We start from the raw sequence: 27,492 nt of genomic DNA, 5'->3' as shown, positions 1-27,492 counted from the left end.
AGAGGGGAGGCAGTGTAGTGGGCTGTGGAGGGGAGAGAGGGGAGGCAGTGTAGTGGGCTGTGGAGGGGAGAGAGGGGAGGCAGTGTAGTGGGCTGTAGAGGGGAGAGAGGGGAGGCAGTGTAGTGAGCTGTAGAGGGGAGGCAGTGTAGTGGGCTGTGGAGGGGAGAGAGGGGAGGCAGTGTAGTGGTCTGTGGAGGGGAGGCAGTGTAGTGGGCTGTAGAGGGGAGAGGGGGGAGGCAGTGTAATGGGCTGTAGAGGGGAGGCAGTGTAGTGGGCTGTAGGGGGGAGAGAGGGGAGGCAGTGTAGTGGGCTGTAGAGGGGAGAGAGGGGAGGCAGTGTAGTGGGCTGTAGAGGGGAGAGAGGGGAAGCAAAGGAGGCAGTGTAGTGGGCTTTAGAGGGGAGGCAGTGTAGTGGGCTGTGGAGGGGAAGGAGGGGAGGCAGTGTAGTGGGCTGTAGAGGGGAGAGAGGGGAGGCAAAGGAGGCAGTGTAGTGGGCTTTAGAGGGGACGCCGTGTAGTGGGCTGTGGAGGGGAAGGAGGGGAGGCAGTGTAGTGGGCTGTAGAGGGGAGGCAGTGTAGTGGGCTGTGGAGGGGAAGGAGGGGAGGCAGTGTAGTGGGCTGTAGAGGGGAGGCAGTGTAGTGGGCTGTAGAGGGGAGGCAGTGTAGTGGGCTGTGGAGGGGAAGGAGGGGAGGCAGTGTAGTGGGCTGTAGAGGGGAGGCAGTGTAGTGGGCTGTAGAGGGGAGGCAGTGTAGTGGGCTGTGGAGGGGAAGGAGGGGAGGCAGTGTAGTGTGCTGTGGATGGGAAGGAGGGGAGGCAGTGCAGTGGGCTGTGGAGGGGAGGCAGTGTAGTTGGCTGTGGAGGGGAGAGAGGGAAGGCAGTGCAGTGGGCTGTGGAGGGGAGAGAGGGGAGGCAGTGCAGTGGGCTGTAGAGTGGAGAGAGGAGAGGCAGTGCAGTGGGCTGTGGAGGGGAGGCAGTGTAGTTGGCTGTGGAGGGGAGAGAGGGAAGGCAGTGCAGTGGGCTGTGGAGGGGAGAGAGGGGAGGCAGTGCAGTGGGCTGTGGAGGGGAGAGAGGGGAGGCAGTGTAGTGGGCTTTAGAGGGGAGAGAGTGGGATGAGATGAGAGACCTGTCATTCCATTGACAGTCTTAATATAATCCAGTTTTGACATCACAGGAATACATACGATCCTATCCTGCAGGCTCAACCTCCTCCAAGAACTTTAATCAATGATAAAGGGGTGAAAATTGGGACCTTTGGTCCTGGAATGGCACTAGATACAGTCTGGGTACCATGCATGCACTATGAGCTACAACACCACCAATACCCTGTAGGTACCCTGTGCTTACTACCCTTCCCTGTGCTTACTACCCTTCCCTGTGCTTACTACCCTTTGCATGCTTTCTATGTGCTTCTTCTAAATGTGAGAGCCATGCCATGAATGTTATGAGATTTTCCCCCCACATAGCTATGGCAAGTTTCACCATTGAAGAGGGCAGGCAGGAGCAGTTCCGTACTATAGCCCTTGTGGACAGACCCTGTGTGCTCAGAACCAGGACCAGACAGCCTGGCCATTCTAGGTAAAAGGTTATAGGTCATGTGTGCTTCCCCCAGCAGAGGGGAAGAAAGACAAAAAAAGAGACCGTGGGGGTCACCCGTGGCCTGACATCTTCATTTGACAAGAGGTTGCTATGGCAACACAAGCGGTAAGAAATGCCTCAGTGTTTTGTCTCTAACTGCTCTCTTCCACGCTGACACATGTTGATCAGAGAGGTTAAAGGAGAGGAGGTGGCTGTTTTCCAAGGCAAACTAATGGAGCTCTGTTTATACTCTGTACTGTTCAGCCCACTAAACGTTTCTGATCAAACAAGCAATAAACCTTCACCCAAAATGTTTTACTTGCATTCCACCAAGTAAAAGACACTTAGGATATTCTGAAAGAATCTAAATATACTATAGACTATGTGTTCTTCCACTATATTGTGTTCTATGTTCTTGATGGCTTTCTGTGATTTACACATTTACACAAACAGGCAACACTGGTGTCTACACAAGGTCAACATTGTAACAATATAACACACAAACAGTATACAGATGTGCTATCTTAATTTGATCACTCTGTTGTCGCAGAATTCTTTTCCGGCGCTGCAGCAAATGCAAATTGTAATATAGTGAAGGTTTAAAAATGCTTCTAAAGTTTGTAATTTCCACTTTAAAATGTCAGACTTGAATTATCCTAACTAAACATTTAGAAACCCCTACAAAAATGTCCATTAATTAAAATCCACATAGTAACTCACATTTCCTGAGAAACTGTTCAAATTAAGATAGCACACCTGTATACACACTCATTCATATCCTTCTCTTGAACATACACCCACACACGTGCTGATGAACTACAGAGCCCCGAGGCTTGTCTTCATCAGGTTGCTCTCACTATGTACTGAAGACGGACAACAGGTTTGACAGAACAAGGCATTAGAGGGTTTCAGGCAGAAAGCTCTGTAACAGGGTAGACAAACAGACAGACAGACAGACAGGGACACTCTCTTTCAAGTGCAAAGTCTTCATATAGTCTTTAAATATACCATCAATTCACTGATAATATCTCTAATTAATACTTATAAACATTTACATTTATAATTTGTCCAGCCTGCTCTGCTATAGATACTCCATGTCGGAATGAGAGAAGATCCAGAATTCAGCCCATGGTGGACAACCCATGGAAATAGTATCATAAACCAGTGTGTGTAAACCTGACTCTTTGGAATGTATGAGGCCTAAAAGCCTGATGGTCTGCTGTTCACAGTTGGTCCTGTTGACTTGTGCTTAGGGCTTGACTTGGCATAACATTATGGATTGATCCATTGGCACTAGTCTAGTCTAGACAAAGGAAGGGAACGTGGAGTTAATGTAATAGAAGAGACGTCAAGACTTTCAAGGCTACAAGAAGAGAGATTGGCAGATTCTAGTTCAAATGTGTGATTGGAGAGCACTAAGACATGGCCTATGCTATGGGAAATAGAGAGAGCCCACTACATACTCTATATACTCTATGACTTCAACTCTCTGTGTGTGTGGATGTGTTGTAGAACGTTGGTCAGTGTTGTGGGGTTTTCTGTGTTTACGATTATATCTATGCATTTTTACAAGATAATTAATCATATTCATAATAAAGACATCGGTGCTTTCAAGACAATCAGGGCAATGCCTGTAGATGGTATCACGTCTTCTTCAATGAGATGTATGTACAGTACTGTAGTAAAGAACTGTTTCTCTGTGCTTGTCCAACACTACAACATCAGGGCAGTAATTTGACTTGCAGTCAGTCCGCAGAAGGACTTCCTAGCCTGTAGGTGGCGCTGATCGAATAAAGACTTTGCCCCCTCAGCCTCGGCCTTCCTCGGGAGAGCGCTGGTCTGACTTGAGCTTGACGAACTCCTTTGCCACGTCGTCGTTGTTGCGCTGGGACAGGATGCGGAGGACGGTGAGGCCCGTCTCGTCCATGTGCACGCGTTTCCCCAGGGGGAGCCAGCAAGCCACGCTGCCCCTAGAGGACATGTCCTTCAACTGCATCACGGCCATGCCCACCGTACGGTCCTCCCGGGCGAAGCAGTAGTCCTTCACACACACCTGCAGCTCGTAACACTCTGTGCCCACCTCGTTACTGAGGGTGCTGCAAGGAGACGAGACACGGACACACCATTCAAATCAATGCATCTACACTGATCCACCACTCGTATAAGGGAGGTGGTCCTCTTTAGTTCAGTTGGTAGAGCATCGCTCTTACAACGCCAGGAGAGGGGTTTTTATTTCCAGGACCACCCATATGCATGATAAAAGCATATAGGTGGTCTGCTAAATACAATATAATAATAATCACTGTAAATAGATGAAAAACTGACAGGATTCCCTATCCGTATTCAACATGATAAGTTCCACTACGACGCCACCACAATCGGCAGACGCTTCGTACCACTGAGGCCAGACTGTAGTACTCACTATGTGAACGTTTCGTTGTATTTGGGGGCGTAGCTGTTGTTCTTGGACTTGGTGGCGTACTTCCTCTTCTTGTCAGCCAGGTGAGGACCGATGATGTAGATCTCCACGAAGGGACGGAACACCCCCGTGGTCTGCCACCTCAGGTCATTGGCTGCCACCACTGAGACAGAGAGGGAAAAAGTAAAGGGGGGGGCATTTATTAACAATGTTTTAACACACTGTGTTACAACTTCTAAGGTGTGTTACAACTTCTATTTAGACAGTGAAATGAAATCTCTTACAGATTTCAGTGGACACTGACCTTTGACGGTGACCTTGTGCTCTCCAGTGTTGGGGTGGGTGAAGATCTCCACGTGGATAGACACCTCTCCCACGGCGTCGTCCACTCCAGAGCCTGGCACAACGGGGGGGGGGGGGGGCACAAGTCACTCCTCTTATCTCGTTTACTGCTACTGCAGACAGGCCAACACTATAGCCAGAATACTTTCCCTTCAGCTCATACTCCCTCAATGAAAGTACAATACAGCCATTATAGGCTGTATGCTTAAGTATGGCAGATGTAATTGTGTCTGAGAGTTGTAAAACAAACAACATACACTACATGACCAAAAGTATGTGGACACCTGCTTGTTGAACATCTCGTTCCAAAATCATGGGCATTAATATGGAGTTGGTCCCCCCTTTGCTGCTATAACAGCCTCCACTCTTCTGGGAAGGTTTTTCACTAGATGTTGGAACATTTCTGGGGGTACTTGCTTCCATTCAGCCACAAGAGCATTAGGGAGGTTGGGCACTGATGTTGGGCGATTAGCCTTGGTTCGCAGTCGGTGTTCAATTCATCCCAAAGGTTTTCGATGGGGTTGAGGTCAGGGCTCTGTGCAGGCCAGTCAAGTTCTTCCACACCGATCTTGACAAACCATTTCTGTATGGACCTCGCTTTGTGCATGGGGGCATTGTCATGCTGAACAGGAAAGGTCCTTTCCCAAACTGTTGCCACAAAGTTGGAGGCACAGAATCGTCTAGACTGTCATTGTATGCTATAGGGTTAAGATTTCTCTTCACTGGAACTAAGGGGCCTAGCCCGAATCATGAAAAACAGCCCCAGACAATTATTCCTCCTCCACCAAACTTTACAAATGGCACTATGCATTGGGCCAGGTAGCGTTCTCCTGGCACCCGCCAAACCCAGATTCGTCCGTCGGACTACCAGATGGTGAAGTGTGATTTATCACTCCAGAGAATGCGTTTCTACTGCTCCAGAGTCCAATGGCGGTGAGCTACACCACTCCAGCCAATGCTTGGCATTGAGCATGGTGATCTTAGGGTTGTGTGCGGCTGCTCGGCCATGGAAACCCATTTCACGAAGCTGCCGACGAACAGTTATTGTGCTGGCGTTGCTTCCCAAGACAGTTTGGAACTCGGTAGTGAGTGTTGCAACTGAGGACAAACTATTTTTACGCGCTACGCACTTCAGCACTCGGCGGTCCTATTCTGTGAGCTTGTGTGGCCTACCACTTCGCGGCTGAGCCGTTCTTGCTCCTAGACGTTTCAACTTCACAATAACAGCACTTACAGTTGACCGGGGAAGCTCTAGCAGGGCAGAAATTTGACGAACTGACTTGTTGGAAAGGTGGCATCCTATGATGGTGCCACATTGAAAGTCAATGAGATCTTCAGTAAGACCATTCTACTGCAAATGTTTGTCTATTGATATTGTGTGTTCGATTTTATACACCTGTCAGCAACGGGTGCGGCTGAAATAGCCAAATCCACAAATTTGAAGGGGTGTCCACATACTTTTGTATATATAGTGTATAGGAGGGTTTGAGAAATGCCTCTGGTGCTGAAGTGGGCCCGTATGAGACAATCATGCAGCTAGGAGTGGTTTTGGGTTGTAAATGTTTTTTCATTCAACAGTTCCAGGCAAAATAAATACGAGAACCATCTGATGATATTTCAAGATTTTAGGATGATCTTATGTAGCCACTCATAGCTGTCCTGTGACTCTGCCTGCCCGGCCCCAGGGGGTAGGAGCCTGTCAGTCAGGATGCAGGGGGGATGACAGTGGGATAGAGGAGACTGGTGGTAAGAGAGGAGAGGGTTATCTTGGTCCTCCTCTACTGCTGCTGGGCAGAGCAGGCAAGTAACATGCTGAGATGGATCCAGTCAGACGGAGAGACCCATTCCTTGCTAAACCCTTTACCCAGAGCAAGCATGGCGACTAGAGGGACCTTGCGGTGAGAGCAGCCCATCGGCCCCAGCCCAGTCACAAGTTATCCTGAGGCAGGGTGCACACATGCCTATAGAGGGCTTGTTATCTTGTGACTTCTGGTGCGATAATGCCCAGAAAGCCAACAGGTTTTGAGATGCACACGACCAGGGTATGTGTATACCCCGCCACACAACACAGGATAACTCATCTTTGGGCCTGGGTTTGGGGTCTTGGCCTGGGGGTCCTTCGATCCATGCTGCTAGGCCTGGGGGGGCGAGGGGTTAGGGAGATACATGCAGAGGGCTCCCTGTAGAGGGCTCCCAGTCAGTTACGGACAGCTTGTCTGGGAGGGAAGAGGGGTGATGGGGAGTGGGTAGGTTGATTTACTTTCTTTGCCTAAAATGTGATCTCAGTTTGTAATGATTTACGTCTCTGTATGTTTTAATCAGTGGTGACTGAAAGCAGCCTGAGTTTCAGTGAGTGACAGGCTAGTGAAGCCCGTGTTCTATAGGAGGGAGATAACAGAGTTCTGGCAGCTCTGTCTGTTTCTCTCCAGGGGCATGATGTGACAGGCTAGTGAAGCGCGTGTTCTATAGGAGGGAGATAACAGAGTTCTGGCAGCTCTGTCTGTTTCTCTCCAGGGGCATGATGTGACAGGCTAGTGAATCCCGTGTTCTATAGGAGGGAGATAACAGAGTTCTGGCAGCTCTGTCTGTTTCTCTCCAGGGGCATGATGTGACAGGCTAGTGAAGCCCGTGTTCTATAGGAGGGAGATAACAGAGTTCTGGCAGCTCTGTCTGTTTCTCTCCAGGGGCATGATGTGACAGGCTAGTGAAGCGCGTGTTCTATAGGAGGGAGATAACAGAGTTCTGGCAGCTCTGTCTGTTTCTCTCCAGGGTCATGATGTGACAGGCTAGTGAAGCCCGTGTTCTATAGGAGGGAGATAACAGAGTTCTGGCAGCTCTGTCTGTTTCTCTCCAGGGGCATGATGTGACAGGCTAGTGAAGCCCGTGTCCTATAGGAGGGAGATAACAGAGTTCTGGCAGCTCTGTCTGTTTCTCTCCAGGGGCATGATGTGACAGGCTAGTGAAGCCCGTGTTCTATAGGAGGGAGATAACAGAGTTCTGGCAGCTCTGTCTGTTTCTCTCCAGGGGCATGATGTGACAGGCTAGTGAAGCGCGTGTTCTATAGGAGGGAGATAACAGAGTTCTGGCAGCTCTGTCTGTTTCTCTCCAGGGGCATGATGTGACAGGCTAGTGAAGCCCGTGTTCTATAGGAGGGAGATAACAGAGTTCTGGCAGCTCTGTCTGTTTCTCTCCAGGGGCATGATGTGACTGTCAGTCCTCCAGTCACTCAGAGAATGCAGCACTCAGCCATCTGGCCTGCCTTTCTGTTGAGGCTCACAAAAACAGGCTAAAGATACACTCTTCTTTGTGGAATAAGAGCAAGCTAAACTGGCTATAATTAAAAGTCTGCACGATACAGCATGAATTAATACATAATACAGTAGGTATGAAGCCTGGCATTAAAAGTTCCCCTTTTGGAAAACGTCCTGCATTATCATAAATTATAGAGGGCGAGCCGTGTGTGTGTGTGTGTGTGTGTGTGTGTGTGTGTGTGTGTGTGTGTGTGTGTGTGTGTGTGTGTGTGTGTGTGTGTGTGTGTGTGTGTGTGTGTGTGTGTGTGTGTGTGTGTGTGTGTGTGTGTGTGTGTGTGTGTGTGTGTGTGTGTGTGTGTGTGTGTGTGTGTGTGTGTGTGGAGGCTCTTCCTTCCTCTTCTACTGCTGTAATCAACCTAATATCTCAAATCTCATTACTTGACCATAACGCACATCCTCCAGTACTCAGCCTACATCTGGCAGCTGACAGGAACTAGTAGAATAATGGCATATTACAGACTATTTCAGTGAGCTTCTGACGTAGACATGTGAGTCACAGTGAGTGATTCTAAGTCATACTGGTGAAGAGAGCTTGAACAAGTATGACTCCCTGTGAGAGCAGCGAAAACAAGAGGAGAGCAAATATTGTCTGTAGCCGAGGTTATGCTCTACATGTAACTGTGTCTCCTGGGCTCCCCGGTGTGTGTGTGTGTGTGTGTGTGTGTGTGTGTGTGTGTGTGTGTGTGTGTGTGTGTGTGTGTGTGTGTGTGTGTGTGTGTGTGTGTGTGTGTGTGTGTGTGTGTGTGTGTGTGTGTGTGTGTGTGTGTGTGTGTGTGTGTGTGTGTGTGTGTGTGTGTGTGTGTGTGTGTGTGTGTGTGTACAGGCAGTGGGGGGCTAAGTTTAGCAGTTTGGTGACTAAACCTCTGAAGAGGAGACGTGGAGTCAGCTCCCTCAGCTCTGATGCATACTGACAGAGAGCACATCACCTGACCCCAGGGACCACTGCTGATTGGACGATTTGGTGTTACGCCCAGGGGGAGGAGGGAACTTTCACCTCCTGTCACTGCTGGAGGAACCTGCCCTGGGGAGGGACGACTGGCCACTCTGTACATTTGAGGGATGGTGGAGTGTGTGTGTTTAGATAAGGGTATGGTATGGGAGGGTGCCAACAAGAACAGGGAGCCCTTCCAGACAAACCGAGCCACACTTCATTATCATCATCACTCCATCATTCAGGAAGGAGCAGAAAAATACATCTCCAACTCCAAGACCTTGCAGGAGACAGAGAGAATTGTATTTTTAACCACATCGTCTCTCTCTCTCTCTCTCTCTCTCTCTCTCTCTCTCTCTCTCTCTCTCTCTCTCTCTCTCTCTCTCTCTCTCTCTCTCTCTCTCTCTCTCTCTCTCTCTCTCTCTCTCTCTCTCTCTCTCTCTCTCTCTCTCTCTCTCTCTCTCTCTCTCTCTCTCTCTCTCTCTCTCTCTCTCTCTCTCTCTCTCTACGTGTCTACGTGTCTACCTATGACGCATGCTGATGACTGCCTCAGACAGAGCATGAGTCCTCACAGTCTTATAACGTGGTTCCCTTTGTCTGATGGCTACCATGCCTTAGTAGTTTCTGGTCATACATACTGGGTATGTATATGTAGTACATACATCATTTGTGTGTACTGTATGTCATCATATGCATGCATGTCCCTATGCACGTGTTAGGATGTTTGTGCATGCTATTGGGCTGTCAGTGTGTGTTTGTGTGTGGGGATAAGGTTAAGGTTAAGCAGGCAGGAGGGTAGTCTGAGGATGCGTATGTAAATGGTGGTCTGGGTTCTTGGCGGCCTGGTGTTTCAGGCCCTTAGTGTCCACATACCCTTCTCTGGGTACACATCCTCACTAGCCGTGAACCTCACCCCCTTCCCGCCGAAAACTAGCGGATAGAGGGGGACGAGGAGGAGGAAGAAGGTGAGAGGAAATAGAAAAGACATGGAGAATTATAAAGAGTGCAGAGATAGAGTCAGAGAGTCAAAAGGGGAGTCAAATAGATTCAGACGTAGAACTGATGTTGTCCTTGATTAATATACTGTTATCAGTGACATCTATTGAAGTTACATCATTAACCATCCAACGTAACTCGATGCAGTCTATGGTGGTCCTCATCCAAGCCACACACACACACACAGCTTCCTTCCCACTGTGCCGTCGCTATGAAGTGTGGTTTAACAGTCTCCAAAAGCACCAAAGTAATTTGTTCTAATTACATTTCAAATGATCATTCATTAAGTGGGGTTTCCAGCCAGGGGCGTTCAGAGACAAAGTATGTCAGTGTTTCCACCGCGTAACACACCGTCACTGTTATATCATGATTGAGGGATGAGGAAAAGGGAGAAGGACAGGAGAATCTCTCATTCATTTTTCATCTGAAAATGCCTGTCCGATCACATTACGCGTTTCTCTTTCTGCCCCCGGAGAGCCTGACTGGAGACTTGAATGTTTCATACCGCAGAGAGAGGAAGCACTCTTCCAAAGTGTTTGGTTCTGCTCTATAAAACCACAGAAATATTGAACAGGAAATAAAAACAATGGGTGTCTGGGAAACCCTGGAGTAAACACAACACAGGGATATGTTAGAGAATGTCTCTGGTGCATACCAGTACAAAGGGCAAACAAGGATACAGTTTCATGGCATCATACTACAATCAATAACTGGCCATATTACACACATCAATGTCCATAAAGATAAACGGACTGTACAGAGGTAGGTAAAGGAGAGAGGAAGGAATTAAAGAAAGGGAAGACTTGAGAGTGAGAAAAATAGAGAGAGAGAAACTGGGGGAAGAGATGGGGTGGACAGGCACCCTACCTTGTGCGTTCTGAGATGAAACAAAGGTCTTGATGAGTTTGTCTGTGGCCTGGGTGTAGAGGGACAGGGCGTAGTGTAGAGACAACAGGTCAGGACTCTTCTCCAGGAAGGTCTTTTTCAGGCCCACCCCTCCAGCATGGAAGTATTGCTACAGTACGGCAGAGAGAAGACAGAGTCAGACTATAGCTGTTTCCAAACTAGGCTGAAGTGTGTTGAGTATGCACACAAGACCCACACCCGTATGTCACTGAAATAAACTACATGCAGACCACTGGCGGTCAGTGTCGTTTATGATGAGGGAGGATTATTTTTTTTCATGAGCATGGCCCTATTTCTATTACCCCATGTTGGATGACTGTCATTCATATTCCATTCACCCAGTTCAATGTAACATCAATAGTTTCAGGCTACTACATGATACTAAAATTTTCCCTATACCCATCATGAGGTTGCTACAACCAAGCTTATGAAGGAAAGTTTACAACGTAGGTGGACACAGGTCGATAGAAACATTTGAGGTGACAGACAGTGACACACGGAAAGACAGTTACACATTCTATACTGCCTTGCACTCTTGCCTGCATCTAGCTGATCTAGGGTGTAATCAATAGTTCAACAGTTGCAAACGAGAGTTTCTATTGGACAAATTCAGGTATTTTTATCCCCGTTTCGTTTGCTTCCGGTTAAGAAACGTTTTTCAAAAGAAACGACGGAATGAATACACCCATGATCACACATAAACACAGTTCAATTTCATAGCAGCCACATTGTATTCATTCTAGCCTCTATGCACTCTCTCCTCTCACCTTTACTCTTTGTTTGTGGACTTCAATGAACCACACATCAGCTGTATGTGACCAGGTGAAAAAACCTTTCCAAGCCAAACCATTTCATAACCGCTACACAGTGCCTACATCATTGTCCCCATATTAGCTAAAGTAGCGTCCTAGTCAACATAGCAAATAGAATGAATGCATTAGTAAACCTGCTACAATCATGCAGTAACATTTGTAATAAATGCTGTTTTTATTTGACCTTAACACATAGCTATAATACTGTTATAATGCCTTCCTTATTAAAGCAGACTTTGTTGCAAATATCTTGCTACACCCCACAGTTAAACACGTTCTGCCCGTAACAGACACTAACCTCACTCCCACACGCAGGGGAGGATGGCTGACTCAGACCTTTTATGACCACTGATAAGGCAGGCATGCCACTATACGAGCACGCACACGCATATGCACACACACACACACACCCTTGTTTCAGGCTGGGTTTCCAAGAACAAAGAACAGTGCCAAGAACCAATGAGACATTGACACCAGCGTGGAGGGGACGGGCCTCCACTTACAACGACCAGTCAGGAGCATGAACTACCAGAATCTACCTACGTCATTCACTGTATAAAATGTACTGCACAATATGTTTCGGGACTCTGTTCTGCTAGTTCCTTCTGAGCTAAATGAACGAGTCCGTGCACGCTTTGCTCAGATATCTTTACCTCCAAATAAACGGTCTTTACTATACCTTATCCACCTCGTCCAGCGTCTCAACTTGGTCTCATTTCTCAAGTAACGATTCATCAACACGTTACAGTGTACAGTCAGTAAGAAGTTAGAATGGCGGACCCCGTTGGCAATAAATTAATAAAACCAAAAGCTTACCTTGACTTGGAAGTGTTCCAGTGTTGTGTTGGAAAGTCATAGCCAGCTAGCTAACATAGCATCCTTCTATTTGAGCTGGGTTTTTGAGTTAGTAAAAACTAGCCAGCTGCATTTGCTATCTAAGAAGTGAAACTGAAACTGAAAAAAAAGGACAAAATCTCTAACTCTCTCTCTCCTTCATTTTTGAAGAAATTAATTTGTTGAAAACTGTCCAACTATTGTCTTTCTCTCTCTTTGAGTCAACTACTCACCACATTTTATGAACTGCAGTGCCAGCTAGCTGTACCTTATGTTTCAGTAGTAGATTCATTCTCTGATCCTTTGATTGGGTGGACAACATGTCAGTTCATGCTGCAAGAGCTCTGATAGGCTGGAGGTCGTCCTCTGGAAGTTGTCATAATTACTGTGTAAGTCTATGGAAGGGGTAAGAACCATGAGCCTCCTAGGTTTTGTATTGAAGTCAATGTACCCAGAGGAGGACGGAAGCTAGCTGTCCTCCGGCTACACCATGGTGATACCCTACAGACTGCTGCTGATGCTACTGTAGACCTTCAATGCAAAACAGTGTGTTTTAATCAATGATTTGGTCATGTGAATATATTTAGTATAGTTTTATTTAAAAAGGATAACTTTGTTTTCCAATTTTTATTTTTATTAAATTCACTGAGGAGGATGGTCCTCCCCTTCCTCTTCTGAGGAGCCTACCCATTTGCATACCCATTTCAGACATTCCATTTGTACTACTTAGTTTTTTCTGGGATAATGGCACATTGATGTTTCCTGAGGATGCACTACTCTGGTAACACGCTGTGGTTTAGTATTCTACAGCTATAGCACTCTTGGCATGAGGAAGAGCAGTAGTTGCCATTTGGCTCACTGACAAGTCCTTATTCAAATGACCATTACAAATTAGCCTCATTTACCTCAGCTTAATCTGCCTTAAATCAAACGGCACAGGCTACAGAGGAATTCCTCCTCACACTGTATCTTTAAAAAGAGCCTTTCTAGATTAGGGTTGCTTAACTGCACTAGCCTGAGGCGTACACGTTTACTGACCTTCAACAGAAGGCCTAAAACTCTCTGTTCATAATATGCTGTGCATTTTAAACAGTGATCAAGTCAAAGTGTGTGTGTGTGTGTGTGTGTGTGTGTGTGTGTGTGTGTGTGTGTGTGTGTGTGTGTGTGTGTGTGTGTGTGTGTGTGTGTGTGTGTGTGTGTGTGTGTGTGTGTGTGTGTGTGTGTGTGTGTGTGTGTGTGTGTGCACACGTGCGTGCACGACTGTAACTGAGGTCCTGAGGAGAGAGAGGGGTGTTGGGTTGTACCTTGATGGTGTCCAGAGCCAGTTCTATCACAGCACACTGCTTAGGGGACAGTGCCTTGGCCTCCTCACGACCCATGTGCTCCTGAGAAACACACACATACAGATTAACAACACAAACAAATAATTCATTATCTGAAATACAGACAGTGCCAACGTGGCACGAGATACGATGTGTGGTACCTTTATCTTGGAGAGCTGTCCCAGCTGTTTGGCAGCGTTGGAGATGAGCTGAGTGCCCTAGAGGCGAGCAGAGGTATAAACAGAGGGGGGGAGAGAGAGACAACAGAGAACGAGGGAAGAGGGCGTTATTATCATCACGCCACAGGGTAGCTGTCACACAGACTAACGTCACATCACAAAGGACAGACACAGTTCTGAGTCATTCATATTCACATACACACTCCAAAACTCACTTAACACATCAAAGGACTGTCAGAAATATGATCATACTTGTCATTATCTCGCTCACGAGCACACACACACAAAGCAAGACAATGCAGTACAGGAAGAGAAGACAGACAGACAGACAGACAGACAGACAGACAGACAGACAGACAGACAGACAGACAGACAGACAGACAGACAGACAGACAGACAGACAGACAGACAGACAGACAGACAGACAGACAGACAGACAGACAGACAGACAGACAGACAGACAGACAGACAGACAGACAGACAGACAGACAGACAGACAGACAGACAGACAGACAGACAGACAGACAGACAGACAGACAGACAGACAGACAGACGCAGAGGTTCAAAAAGCCAGAACCCTACAGCCTGCGCAGTAGCACTGTGGTGATATATCCCGTATCTATGACGACTCTGTGATACTCTGTTAGCAGAATATATCACTAAGTGCTCCACACAGTACCCATCACCATGGTTACACCTTATCTGTAAGATAACACTCTTCAAATTAGAGAGCAAAAACAACAGAAAAACAGACAAAACAAACAAAAAGACCTGTACAAAGACTCAGAATCATTATCATCCTACAAAAGGATTATAACAAGAAGGGTTCCACTCTCATCTCATAAATGTGGTTGATCAAATCATTTATGCCATCATGGACGCTCAATGCCAGTCTGTTGAACAACTGTAAGACTGCAGCAGGAACATGGTCATGCAGCGGGTCAACAACAGTCCGGCCCTAAAGGCTGTTTGTTAGTGTGCTAATGCTGTGTAATGTTAACCCTCCATGTGTCCAGCACTACTTGGGTTGTGTGGAGGCTGGGAGGCAGGTAGCTACAGATAGGTTTACAGGGGGTGGCCCACAACAGACAGGACGGTACGGTAAACCGGCAAAGAGGAACGCCGTTTTAAAAACAAAGGTGAGAAACGATCGCTTCCACCACTTTGTTTCGGACGGAGAGGCGAGAAAACACAGAGAAAGAGACATAGAGAGGAGAGAAGACAGGACACATTGAGCTAAAGTGATTTTAGTCCTTACATCACTGTGACAAGCAAGCTTCACCCTGCCCTGTAAAGAGAGGACATTGGTTAATACTTCAGGAAGGATCCTGTCCCCACAGTCTGATTGGCTGACTGACTAATTGCGTGGACATCTCAGTAATTGTCCGTCTGATAGGCTAATGGATATGGTTCAAAGCCAATCCATTCTAGCTCTCTTTTTTAAATGGGTCCGACAAGTAAAATCTACAGATCAAATTCTACTGATCAACATAAGGTCTATTTGTGCCTTTATCAATGACCTTAAGAGTTTAGCCTACAGCCAGTCAGGTCTATATCAGTATGAGCAGTAGATCCAGCATGGTAATGAACCCATACTAGCTGCCTATAAGGGGACAGGCCACTGACGACCAACAATACAGTTGAAGTCGGAAGTTTACATTCATTTACACTCAGTTTTTCAAAATTACTGATTTAATCCAAGTAAAAATTCCCTGTCTTAGGTCAGTTAGGATCACCACTTTATTTTAAGAATGTGAAATGTCAGAATAATAGTAGAGAGAGTTACTTATTTCAGCTTTTATTTCTTTCATCGCATTCACAGTGTGTCAGAAGTTTACATACACTCAATTAGTATTTGGTAGCATTGCCTTTAAATTGTTTAACTTGGGTCAAACGTTTCGGGTAGCCTTCCACAAGCTTCCCACAATAAGTTGGGTGAATTTTGGCCCATTCCTCCTGACAGGGCTGGTGTAACTGAGTCAGGTTGGTAGGCCTCCTTGCTCCCACACGCTTTTTCAGTTCTGCCCACAAATGTTCTATAGGTTGAGGTCAGGGCTTTGTGATGGCCACTCCAATACCTTGACTTTGTTGTCCTTAATCCATTTTGCCACAACTTTGGAAGTATGCTTGAGGTCATTGTCCATTTGGAAGACCCATTTGCGACCAAGCTTTAACTTCCTGACTGATGTCTTGAGATGTTGCTTCAATATATCCACATAATTTTCCTCCCTCATGATGCCATCTATTTTGTGAAGTGCACCAGGCCCTCCTACAGCAAAGCACCCCCACAACATGATGCTGCCACCCCCGTGCTTCACGGTTGGGATGGTGTTCTTCAGCTTGCAAGCCTCCCCCTTTTTCCTCCAAACATAACGATGGTCATTATGGCCAAACAGTTCTATTTTGTTTCATCAGACCAGAGGACATTTCTCCAAAAAGTACAATATTTGTCCCCATGTGCAGTTGCAAACCGTAGTCTGGCTTTTTTAAGGCGGTTTTGGGGCAGTGGCTTCTTCCTTGCTGAGCGGTCTTTCAGGTTATGTCGATATAGGACTCATTTTACTGTGGATATAGATACTTTTGGACCTGTTTCCTCCAACATCTTCACAAGGTTCTTTGCTGTTGTTCTGGGATTGATTTGCACTTTCGCACCAAAGTACGTTCATCTCTAGGAGACAGAAGGTGTCTCCTTCCTGAGCGGTATGACAGCTGCGTGGTCCCATGGTGTTTATACTTGCGTACTATTATACTTGCGTACTATTGTTTGTACAGATGAACGTGGTACCTTCAGGCGTTTGGAAATTGCTCCCAAGGATGAACCAGACTTGTGGAGGTCCACAATTTTTTTCTGAGGTCTTGGCTGATTTCTTTTGATTTTCCCATGATGTCAAGCAAAGAGGCACTGCGTTTGAAGGTAGGCCTTGACATACATCCACAGGTACACCTCCAATTGACTCAAATTATGTGAATTAGCCTATTAGAAGCTTCTAAAGCCATCACATCCTTTTCTGTAATTTCCCAAGCTGTTTAAAGGCACAGTCAACTTAGTGTATGTAAACTTCTGACCCACTGGAATTGTGATACAGTGAATAATAAGTGAAATAATCTGTCTGTAAACAATTGTTGGAAAAATTACTTGTGTCATGCACAAAGTAGATGTCCTAACCGACTTGCCAAAACTATAGTTTGTTAACAAGAAATTTGTGGAGTGGTTGAAAAACGAGTTTTAATAACTCCAACCTAAGTGTATGTAAACTTCCGACTTTAACTGTACCTCCACCAGTCCGCAGATAGAGTCCATTCACACATCTCACAATGAAAAGATATGTCTAACAGATATTAAACCATTTCAAAATATAACATTTGAAAAAAAAAAAATGAAAAATGAAAAATATTCTAGAAATATAAATAAATAAAAGTAAATCAACAGAAACCTTGATTTTCCAGACCAGGTACGATAACATTTCGGAAAAAGCTTAAAGGCAGAAAATAGCTTTTCTTTAAGCATTGAGAGTGTTTTTGTGCGGTAAAGTGTGTTCTTAGACATAATGTCTACCGCGTGTGTATGTCACCAATCCTGAACTCCACAAGCGTAGAATACTACTTCTGGTATAGACCAGCCTTGGTGAAAGTATATACCTTAGAGTATCACTATGTTATTGTGACGATCATTCTACAACAACAGGACATGGAACCAAACCAGGACAGATCAACACAGCAGGCCTGCAGAGACATACTAGGAGACTTACTACAGTGGAGTTGGAGAAGATCAGACGCAAGCAACAGACCCACATAGGGCAGGGTGACACACTTCACACAGGGAACACGTGGGGGGAGTGGGGGAGATAGGGGAGAGGGGGGCAGAGAAGAGAGGGTGGGGGGGGGCACCAGATATTAAACCATCACAACGCCAGTCACCCATAGAAGGAGTAGAGTCCTGGAACACGATGCAAGAAGAACAAGGCAACAGCTAGAGAAGTGTCACTTCCTAAGGACAGGAGAGTGTGAAGGAGAGAGAGAGAGCACAGAAAGGGGGCAGGGCAGGGGTCAGTGGGAGGCAGGGGGTTGCCCGATTGGAGGGTTCGTAGGGGGGAGGGCGGTGCCCGCTCTGAGTCAGTCAGGAATGCACCATGCTGCTCTCACCTCAGAGACAAAAGGACAGAGGTGGACAGGAGAAGAGAGGAGGACAGAGAGAGGAGGCCAGAGAGAAGAGAGGAGGACAGGAGAAGAGAGGAGGACAGAGAGAAGAGAGGAGGACAGAGAGAAGAGAGGAGGACAGAGAGAAGAGAGGAGGACAGAGAGAAGAGAGGAGGACAGGAGAAGAGAGGAGGACAGAGAGAGGAGGAGAGGAACAACAGAGCAGGTAGAAGACAGAGAGACAGATAGGAGGAGTGAGGATGTGGGGGGGGGGATAGTTTGCAGCCACATATAGCAGAGGACCGACCACTAACGGACTGTGGGACAGACAGACACACTGACACGCAGGAGTGCCGTACTTACAATCATCTGTGGAGGAAGAGCAGTGGGAGCAGGATGTAATAACCAGAAAGGAGGGTCAGTGACGCTGCACAGAGCCCCAGATCAATCCTCCAAGCAGCAGCAACACGCATACCAGATGGATAGGCAGAGGGCCAGAGGGACCTACAGTACTGACTGAGACTAGGGCTGGGATGATACCATGTTCCATGGCAAACAGGAAAACACAAAGCAAAGCACAAAACACAAACTCTTTGGTCCTTTAAAAACCTGCTGTTTGTAAAATATTGTGTGCTGTAGCTTGGAAAGTAACTAGATGTGACTCTGGATGACAACATAATGATGTTTGTTTACAACATTAGGGCTGTTTTCCTAAAGAAGTTAAACCCGCTTTGTGTTTTGCTTCCTTGCCACGATACTAACGAGTATCGCGATACTGGTATCGTCCTGGGCCTAACTGAGACTGGTACTGGTACTGTAACACCCCCTCTGGACCCTGTCTCTGCACCCGTGGGAGAGCTGAGAGAGTGGCCGGGGACTAACCCACCATACACTACTATAGAATGATGTGAGGCTCTTTTGTTACCAAATAAAAATGAGAACAGATATATCAAAAACAAAATAAATACTGGCTGCTTTCCAACATGAAAGGCTCAGAACTGAGGGCAAATCCTAGGTCCAAATTGCACTTTTTTTGTGTGTCTATTTTACTTTTGAGTTTGAAGTAGATTAGATGTTAGTTTGTGACTAGGAGCACTATCCTGGAGAGCAGCCATGAGCTGGGGTTAGAATGATATGATGCACTCCTTCCCACTTTTGGGTTTCACCTACATCCATCGAGTGAATGGAAGAGTTGGGGTCTTTTTGTATGTGGGCGTGGGGGCTGGGGAGAGGGGCGTATCAGGCTAATCTTAATCACTAATCTGATCTATTTATCCTTACAGTGTAAGCAGAGGAGCCATCTTATAATGTAGACAAAATGTCTGCCATCTCAACCCTACTCCTCATCCTGTCTAATAGCTGTCCTGGCTGCTCACTGTGGGAGAGCCTTCACTGTACCAATTGCTGAAGTCCTCCTCAGAACAGATCAAATATTCACATACCACATATCAGAGCAGAGTGCCTTGACTAAAAATAACTCTGATCTGTCTTGGTTCCCATCCCATACTGAGAGGTGGCTTGTGCCTGTGTAGCAGTTGGCATTGTGGGTAGTGTTGGCAGTGTGGGCTGTGTGTGTGTGCATTGAAGTATGTGAGACGATGTGCATGTCAGTGTGTGTATGTGTGAGTGTGTGCCTGTTAGTGTGTGTGTATGTGTGAGTGTGTGCATGTTAGTGTGTGTGTATGTGTGTGCGTGTGCGTGTGTGTGTGTGTGTGAATGTCAATGTGTGTATGTGTGAGTGTGTGCATGTTAGTGTGTGTGTATGTGCGCGCGTGAGCATGTAGTGCATAAGTATGTGTGTGCTCAGAGGGGTGGGTGTTCGTACCGTCTGGTCAGTGAGAGGGGGCAGGACGATAGTCTTCTCCATGGTGTTCATCACCAGTTTCCACAGCTCCTTCAGAACACGTTTCAGCACCGTCTTCTCGCAGATCTTAGCAAACAGCGTCAGGCTGACAGGAGAGAAAGAGAGAGAGAGAGAAAGAGAGAGAGAGAGAGAGAGAGGAGGGAGCGAGGAGTAATGAACGACAGAAGGGAGTCCAACATAGAACTCCACCCAAGATTTACAAGAACTGGAGCGAAAAATACAGAAACCGAAAGATCGGAGAGACGGAGAGAGAGATGAGACAGAGAGAGAGATGAAACAGAGAGAGAGAGGAGACAGAGAGAGAGATGAAACAGAGAGAGAGAGGAGACAGAGAGAGCGAGAGATGGAGAGAGCGAGAAAAAGAGAGAACAAGATGCGAAGAGGAGAGATGAGTTGAAAGAGAGAAAATAAGACAGACGGTAAAATGGAAAGAGACTGGAAAAAGAAAGACAACGGCAGAAAGAGAGACTGCTGCCAAAAAGTGATTAGCAACATCTCTCTCACTCACTTGCTGTCCAGGAAGTCCATGATGGGCTGCAGCACATTGTCAGCGTCCTGGGCCACGCTACTGCAGTTGTTAGCCCCCACGTTGGTCCCCTTCACCTGGCCAAGGATGTCTCCCATCTGTTTCACGTTGTCCTCAATCTGCGGCTGGAAACTACACACAAACAGACACACAGGAGACGTAACGTGGTTAAATGTAACCATTTTGACATATTCAGATGAGACCAATCCTTTAACCAGGAGAGAAAGACACTGTGATATTAATGAAAGACATATTGGAGTAGACATGTATGGGTAGTTTGCATGTCTGTCTGTTGCCTGGCAGTGCCCAGCAGTGTGCCCAGCAGTGTGCCCGGCAGTGTGCCCAGCAGTGTGCCCAGCTGTGTGCCCAGCAGTGTGCCCAGCTCACCTGACAGAAAATATCCTGCTGAGATCATCCATCACAGTATTCAGCTTCACCTGCAGGTCTTTCAGGAAGTCACTGGCCTCTTTGCACAGCTGAAACACACACACACACACACACACACACACACACACACACACACACACACACACACACACACACACACACACACACACACACACACACACACACACACACACACACACACACACACACACACACACACACACACACACACACACACACACACACACACACACACACAGGGAGAGGGAAAAAGTGACAGTGAGACTGGCAGAGCACCGGGACTCTCACACAGAGCTCTCAGCGGGCACACGGAAACATTCCCCAACAAACAGACGGTCAAGGAGAATAGATGCCCTGAGCAGAGAAACCTGGTCAGTGAAACAGGCTAACACACACAGACACACACACAGACACTCTCAACACATACACAGTCAGATACAGCCTGGGCTGGGGGGAAACAGGGACAAGAGAGCCACTCACATCCTTTCCTCCCATGGCCTCAAACATCCTCTCCAGTTGAACTCTGAGCTGCTGGATGTTGTTGATCAGGATGCATGGCTGCAAACAACACAAAGTCATTATCAACTACACTATCCAAATATCGCACATTTTCACTGAAATGCACAAGCACTGTACTGTAGTGCATCCCCATACAACATGTGTCATGTCGAGTCATTGGCCACTCACCACTTTCTCCATGTTGACGTAGTTAGCAAAGCACTTGGAGATGATGTCAGCGTAGGACAGGAGAACGTTACCGATGGTCTGAGGAGAGAGAAGGCGATAGGAGTATGTCAACTACTGTCTCTGTGACTGGGCATGCTGGCTCAGCTTATCACCATGCAGCCATTAAGGAAGTGGATATAGTGTGTCGAATACTGTAGTGTACCTTGGCAAATCGTTTCATATAGTTGCCTACGATCTGGGGGTCGGGACACTCCAGCTTGCGGATGATCTCGAAGCTCTGGTTGAGCTGAGAGAAGACGTCCACCACGGAGCAGGAGAACAGAGCATGCTCCGACGTTACCTGGAACTGTAGGGGGAGAGAGGAGAGAGAGCATTAAGAGTGGAGAGAGAGGAGAGAGAGACTGGGGAGGGAGGAGAGAGAGACTGGGGAGAGAGGGGAAGGAAGAGAAGAGAGTGAAGAGAAGGGGAGAGGAGTAGGGAGACATTTATTTCTGAGGGACACAGATTGTTAACATCAGGGGAGAGAGAGAGAGAGAGGGGGGGGGAGGAATAAAGGGAGAGGTTTGAGAGATGGAGTATATGAGAGAGGGAGGAGAAGAGAGATGTTGTGAAGGCTGCAGGACCACTGAGCTCTGAGAGCATAAATAATCATGATTGTTGTGGTCTGGTTCGAGGATCTCTAGGGTTGTTTGAAGCCAGACAGCAGACCAGACAGGGTAGACAGCCAGGTCAGCTGGGTCTGTCTGTCTGCCTCTAATTGGCCAGAGGTGAGTCTGTGGCAGTTCCCCAGGGGTTGCTGGGTAATGAGAACATGGCTCATTAATCCACAGGTTGGTACAGTCAAACACTATCTCCCTACATGAGAGCAGTCTGAGCAAATCTCTTTATAGTCTCTCTCTACACTTTCTTAACTTTTTGTGCTTTGGATTCCATTGTCTCAGGGAAGTCTTTGATGAGTGCAGGAAAGGCAGAGGATGAGAAGTCTGCCTGATAACTAGGATGGTAAATGAGGAAGCTACAAAGGAAGGGATTACTTTAATTCTGCCACAACCAATGTGACTCATCATTTACATTTGAGGAGAAGAAGTGGAAAAGTTTACCCCATCTTTTTTGTCCCTCTCCAGCGCACCGTGCAGGAAGTCTCGAGACACTTCCTCATTCTCGTCCAACCACTGGATGACAAACGGCTCAAACCACCTAGGAGAAATCACACGGGTGGTTTGATATGAGTCGACCCCACTGGAAGTTTCTATTTCAAACAACTTCGGTGGCTGTAGAGTCCATCTGGTCTTGCTTATGGGCTGTGCTGTACAGTACCAGAGAGGTAGTGTGTGTGTGTGTGTGCGTGTGTATGTGTGTGTGTGTGAGAGTGTGTGCGTGCTTGTGTATGCCTGCATGCATGCATACGTGTGTGTTAATGTGAGTGTGTGTGTCATCATGGCACAGGGTGGCACTTACGCTGGGTACTCGGGCACACGGCTCTTGAAGAAGGGCAGGTCTTTGCAGTACTCGTTGTAAAGCCACTTGACTTTAAAATGCAGGTTCATGTAATCCGCACTCTTACACAGCCGGTTCTTTTCATGCTCTGAGAGAGAGAAGAACGAGAGAGGGGAGAGAGAAAATGAGAGAAAGAGAGAGAGAGGAAAGACAAAGCTCTTAATTAAAGAGCAAACAAGCCCAGAGGGGTGATCTATTCTCCGCCACGTAGCGCTAACAGGCTAATCGAGAAAAGCCCTTATGCTCTGACAAACTGCCTCCGTGCCAATAGCGTCATATCTGCTTGTAAACGCACTATGACAGCCCCATAAAAACAGAAGAAGAGACTAAGACTGCTAGGACAGCGCTAAACCACTAGTGAGGATGGTGCGACTTTATTCAGTGCTCACCCTCCATGGCGTACTTCATATCCTGAGCAAACAGGTTCCACATCACCTCGGCACTGATTTTACCCACGTTGAGCTCCTGAGGAAACCTACACGTTGCAGACGGTAAGAAACACAGAGTTATGTATTGATGTAGAGGAGAGAGACAGAAAGACAATGAAATAGACAGCTAGAGCAAGAGAGTGACAGGCTCACTGGTTGAGGCAGGGTGTGTAGGAGTTCTTGTCCTCTTCTATGATGGACACGATGAGGGTGATGAGTTTGGACCAGAAGTCCAGGTTCTTGATGCTGGGACCCTGCTCCTCTGGGTGTTCCACTCCTGGCTTGGCCTTTACAAAACAAAACACACTGAGTCACTGGGATACTTTCACATTGGCTACTGTCGTAGCTTAAGACATGCAGACATAACTCAGAGTTTCAAGTTAATCAAGAGCTTGAGTTGTGCAGATATCAAGTCAGGATTCAACCCGATTCTGACTCTCCTCTATTTTGCTCAATAGTTTGTCCATTATCTCTCTCATCGCTACCGCTCAACTCTAATGAGCTGATGAACCCATCAAACCACATGTACACGGTTTAGTCCTTTGGAAAGAGCTGACAGTCAGAAAAAAGTATTCCTACCACCGCAGGGGTTCAAACTGAAGAATTATCTAGCAAAGATTTCAACAAAATATGGGACCCTCAGGATGGAAGGTTTTATTCAAAGGAAAAATGTGCTTTTGAAATTCATGAAGGGAGTCTGAATGAATCACGCCACTTTAATGAGGCAAAAACAAGGCTTGTAAATTCCTATCTAAATCCTGTACAGGCTTGATGGAGACCAGCCTGAGGTGTTAATGAGACGGACACACACACACACACGTGCACACACACACACGCGCACACACAGCCTACCGGATCTGTCTGGTACTCCCGGCTGTAGAGCTCGTGACAGTTATTGAAGATGTATTCATAGGTGGAGTTGAGACAGGCCTTGACACAGTCCTTCACCACCTGACTGGCTCTGGGGGGACTCTGTAGCTCCTGGACCTGAGGACAGTCACAGACAGAGAGAGGATCCTCAGACTAGGAAAGCCCCAGACAACCAAACTCAGTCAAAGGAACTCAGTGAAGATGGATGTGTGATAAGAGCACGTAGTGTAGCGATACTGTACAGTGTAAACAAGAATAGAGACATGTGGTACCAACAGAGTAAAGAATACAAGTATTGACCAGAGCAAAGCAAAGGCGATCCAAGCTGAGGAAGATGTAAAGTGAGAGTTACCTTCATCCTGAAGAAGGTGATGCTGGTGAGCAGGTCCACAGTAGACTTGAGGTCCTGCAGCCTCTCAGAACTGCTGGCTGGGAAGTTATTCTGTTACACACAGAGAATAGAGCAAATCAGATCAAAAATCACATTTTATTAGTCACATGCGCCGAATACAACAGGTATTACGAGCCCCTAACCAACAATGCAGATTAAAAAAATACGGATAAGAAATAAAAGTAACAAGTAATTAAAGAGCAGCAGTAAAATAACAATTACGAGACTATATATACAGGGGGTACCAGTACAGAGTCAATGTGCGGGCGCACCGGTTAGTTGAGGTAATATGTACATGAAGGTAGAGTTATTAAAGTGACTATGCATAGATGATAACAACAGAGAGTAGGAGCGGTATAAAAGAGGGGGGCGATGCAAATAGTCTGGGTAGCCATTTGATTAGATGTTCAGGAGTCTTATGGCTTGGGAGTAGAAGCTGTTTAGAAGCCTCATGGACATAGACTTGGTGCTCCAGTACCGTTTGCCGTGCGGTAGCAGAGAGAACAGTCTATGACTATGGCAACTGGAGTCTTTGACAATTTTTAGGGCCTTCCTCTGACACCGCCTGGTATAGAGGTCCTGGATGGCAGGAAGCTTGGCCCCAGTGATGTACTGGGCCGTTCGCAATACCCTCTGTAGTGCCTTGCAGTCGGAGGCCGAGCTGTTGCCATACCAGACAGTGATGCAACCAGTCAGGATGCTCTCGATGGTGCAGCTGTAGAACCTTTTGAGGATCTGAGGACCAATGCCAAATCTTTTCAGTCTCCTGAGGGGGAATAGGTTTTGTCGTGCCTTCTTCACGAATATCTTGGTGTGCTTGGACTATGTTAGTTTGTTGGTGATGTGGACACCAAGGAACTTGAAGCTCTCAACCTGCTCAACTACAGCCCCGTCAATGAGAATAGGGGTGTGCTCGGTCCTCTTTTTCCTGTAGTCCACACTCATCTCCTTTGTCTTGATCCCATTGAGGGAGAGGTTGTGGTCCTGGCACCACACGGCCAGGTTTCTGACCTCCCTATAGGCTGTTTCATCATTGTTGATGATCAGGCGCAGGCGTTGTACCTGGCCGTGCAGTCATGAGTGAACAGGGAGTACAGGAGGGGCCTGAGCACGCACCCCTGAGGGGCCCCTGAGTTGATGATCAGAGTGGCAGATGTGTTGTTACCTACCCTTACCATGTGGGGGCGGCCCATCAGGAAGTCCAAGATCCAGCTGCAGAGGGAGGTGTTTAGTCCCAGGGTCCTTAGCTTATTGATGAGCTTTGATGGCACTATGGTGTTGAACGCTGAGCTGTAGTCAATGAATAGCATTATCACATAGGTGTTCCTTTTGTCCAGGTGGGAAAGGGCAGTGTGGAGTGCAAAAGAGATTGCATCATCTGTGTATCTGTTGGGGCGGTATGCAAATTGAAGTGGGTCTAGGGTTTCTGGGATAATGGTGTTGATGTGAGCCATGACCAGCCTTTCAAAGCACTTCATGGCTACAGACATGAGTGCTACGAGTCGGTAGTCATTTAAGCAGGTTACCTTAGTGTTCTTAAGAACAGGCACTGCTTAAACATGTTGGTATTACAGACTCGGACAGGGAGAGGTTGAAAGTGTCAGTGAAGACACACACACACAAACACACACACACACACACACACACACACACACACACACACACACACAAACACACACACACACACACACACACACACACACGCACACACACACATACAGTTGAAGTCAGAAGTTACCATACACCTTAGCCAAATACATTTAAACTCAGTTTTTCACAATTCCTGACATTTAATCCTAGTAAAGATTCCCTGTTTTAGGATCACAGCTTTATTTTAAGAATGTGAAATGTCAGAATAATAATAGAGAGAATTATTTATTTCAGCTTTTATTCCTTTCATCACATTCCCAGTGGGTCAGAAGCTTACATACACTCAATTAGTATTTGGTAGCATTGCCAAATATTAAATCATTTACACTCAGTTTTTCAAAATTACTGATTTAATCCAAGTAAAAATTCCCTGTCTTAGGTCAGTTAGGATCACCACTTTATTTTAAGAATGTGAAATGTCAGAATAATAGTAGAGAGAGTTACTTATTTCAGCTTTTATTTCTTTCATCGCATTCACAGTGTGTCAGAAGTTTACATACACTCAATTAGTATTTGGTAGCATTGCCTTTAAATTGTTTAACTTGGGTCAAACGTTTCGGGTAGCCTTCCACAAGCTTCCCACAATAAGTTGGGTGAATTTTGGCCCATTCCTCCTGACAGAGCTGGTGTAACTGAGTCAGGTTGGTAGGCCTCCTTGCTCGCACACGCTTTTTCAGTTCTGCCCACAAATTTTCTATGGGATTGAGGTCAGGCCTTTGTGATGGCCACTCCAATTCCTTGACTTTGTCATCCTTAAGACATTTTGCCACAACTTTGGAAGTATGCTTGGGGTCATTGTCCATTTGGAAGACCCATTTGCGACCAAGCTTTAACTTCCTGACTGATGTCTTGAGATTTTGCTTCAATATATCTACATAATTTTCCTCCCTCATGATGCCACCTATTTTGTGAAGTGCACCAGTCCCTCCTACAGCAAAGCACCCCCACAACATGATGCTGCAACCCCCGTGCTTCACGGTTGGGATGGTGTTCTTCGGCTGCAAGCCTCCCCATTTTTCCTCCAAACATAACGATGGTCATTATGGCCAGACAGTTCTATTTTGTTTCATCAGACCAGAGGACATTTCTCCAAAAAGTACGATTTTTGTCCTCATGTGCAGTTGCAAATTGTAGTCTGTTTTTTTTATGGCGGTTTTGAGCAGTGGCTTTTTCCTTGCTGAGCAGCCTTTCAGGTTATGTCGATATAGGACTCATTTTACTGTGGATATAGATACTTTTGTATCTTTTTCCTCCAGCATCTTCACAAGGTCCTTTGCTATTTTTCTGGGATTGATTTCCACTTTCGCACCAAAGTATGTTCATCTCTAGGAGACAGAAGGTGTCTCCTTCCTGAGCGGTAGGGCGGCTGCATGGTCCCATGGTGTTTATGCTTGCTTGTTTGTACAGA

General features: G+C 46.6%; 1 protein-coding gene across 8 annotated transcripts in view; it reads right to left on the bottom strand.

Moving 5' to 3' along the window:
* Positions 1-1,868: 1,868 nt before the first annotated feature.
* unc13a (unc-13 homolog A (C. elegans)) overlaps positions 1,869-27,492 on the bottom strand; it is a 52,855-nt gene continuing 27,231 nt past the window's right edge. For 2 of the 8 annotated variants that reach the window (XM_071345096.1, XM_071345101.1), the window contains 20 exons: positions 24,396-24,485; positions 24,026-24,160; positions 23,327-23,460; positions 23,135-23,220; positions 22,707-22,833; positions 22,349-22,445; positions 21,451-21,594; positions 21,249-21,326; positions 21,042-21,119; positions 20,541-20,629; positions 20,136-20,285; positions 19,589-19,712; positions 14,885-14,914; positions 13,609-13,665; positions 13,430-13,510; positions 10,441-10,588; positions 9,451-9,507; positions 4,298-4,390; positions 3,997-4,156; positions 1,869-3,670 (listed from right to left, as the gene is read on the bottom strand). In XM_071345096.1, the coding sequence (XP_071201197.1) occupies positions 3,382-3,670; positions 3,997-4,156; positions 4,298-4,390; positions 9,451-9,507; positions 10,441-10,588; positions 13,430-13,510; positions 13,609-13,665; positions 14,885-14,914; positions 19,589-19,712; positions 20,136-20,285; positions 20,541-20,629; positions 21,042-21,119; positions 21,249-21,326; positions 21,451-21,594; positions 22,349-22,445; positions 22,707-22,833; positions 23,135-23,220; positions 23,327-23,460; positions 24,026-24,160; positions 24,396-24,485 (2,247 nt within the window). In that variant the 3' untranslated portion in view covers positions 1,869-3,381. The remainder of the gene's footprint in view (positions 3,671-3,996; positions 4,157-4,297; positions 4,391-9,450; positions 9,508-10,440; positions 10,589-13,429; positions 13,511-13,608; positions 13,666-14,884; positions 14,915-19,588; positions 19,713-20,135; positions 20,286-20,540; positions 20,630-21,041; positions 21,120-21,248; positions 21,327-21,450; positions 21,595-22,348; positions 22,446-22,706; positions 22,834-23,134; positions 23,221-23,326; positions 23,461-24,025; positions 24,161-24,395; positions 24,486-27,492) is intronic. The other 6 variants (XM_071345098.1, XM_071345102.1, XM_071345097.1 and 3 more) reach the window with 3 other exon arrangements.

Source organism: Salvelinus alpinus, chromosome 16, assembly GCF_045679555.1.
Source record: "Salvelinus alpinus chromosome 16, SLU_Salpinus.1, whole genome shotgun sequence".
Lineage (NCBI taxonomy): Eukaryota > Metazoa > Chordata > Actinopteri > Salmoniformes > Salmonidae > Salvelinus > Salvelinus alpinus.
This window is presented reverse-complemented; position numbering and strand designations above follow the sequence as displayed.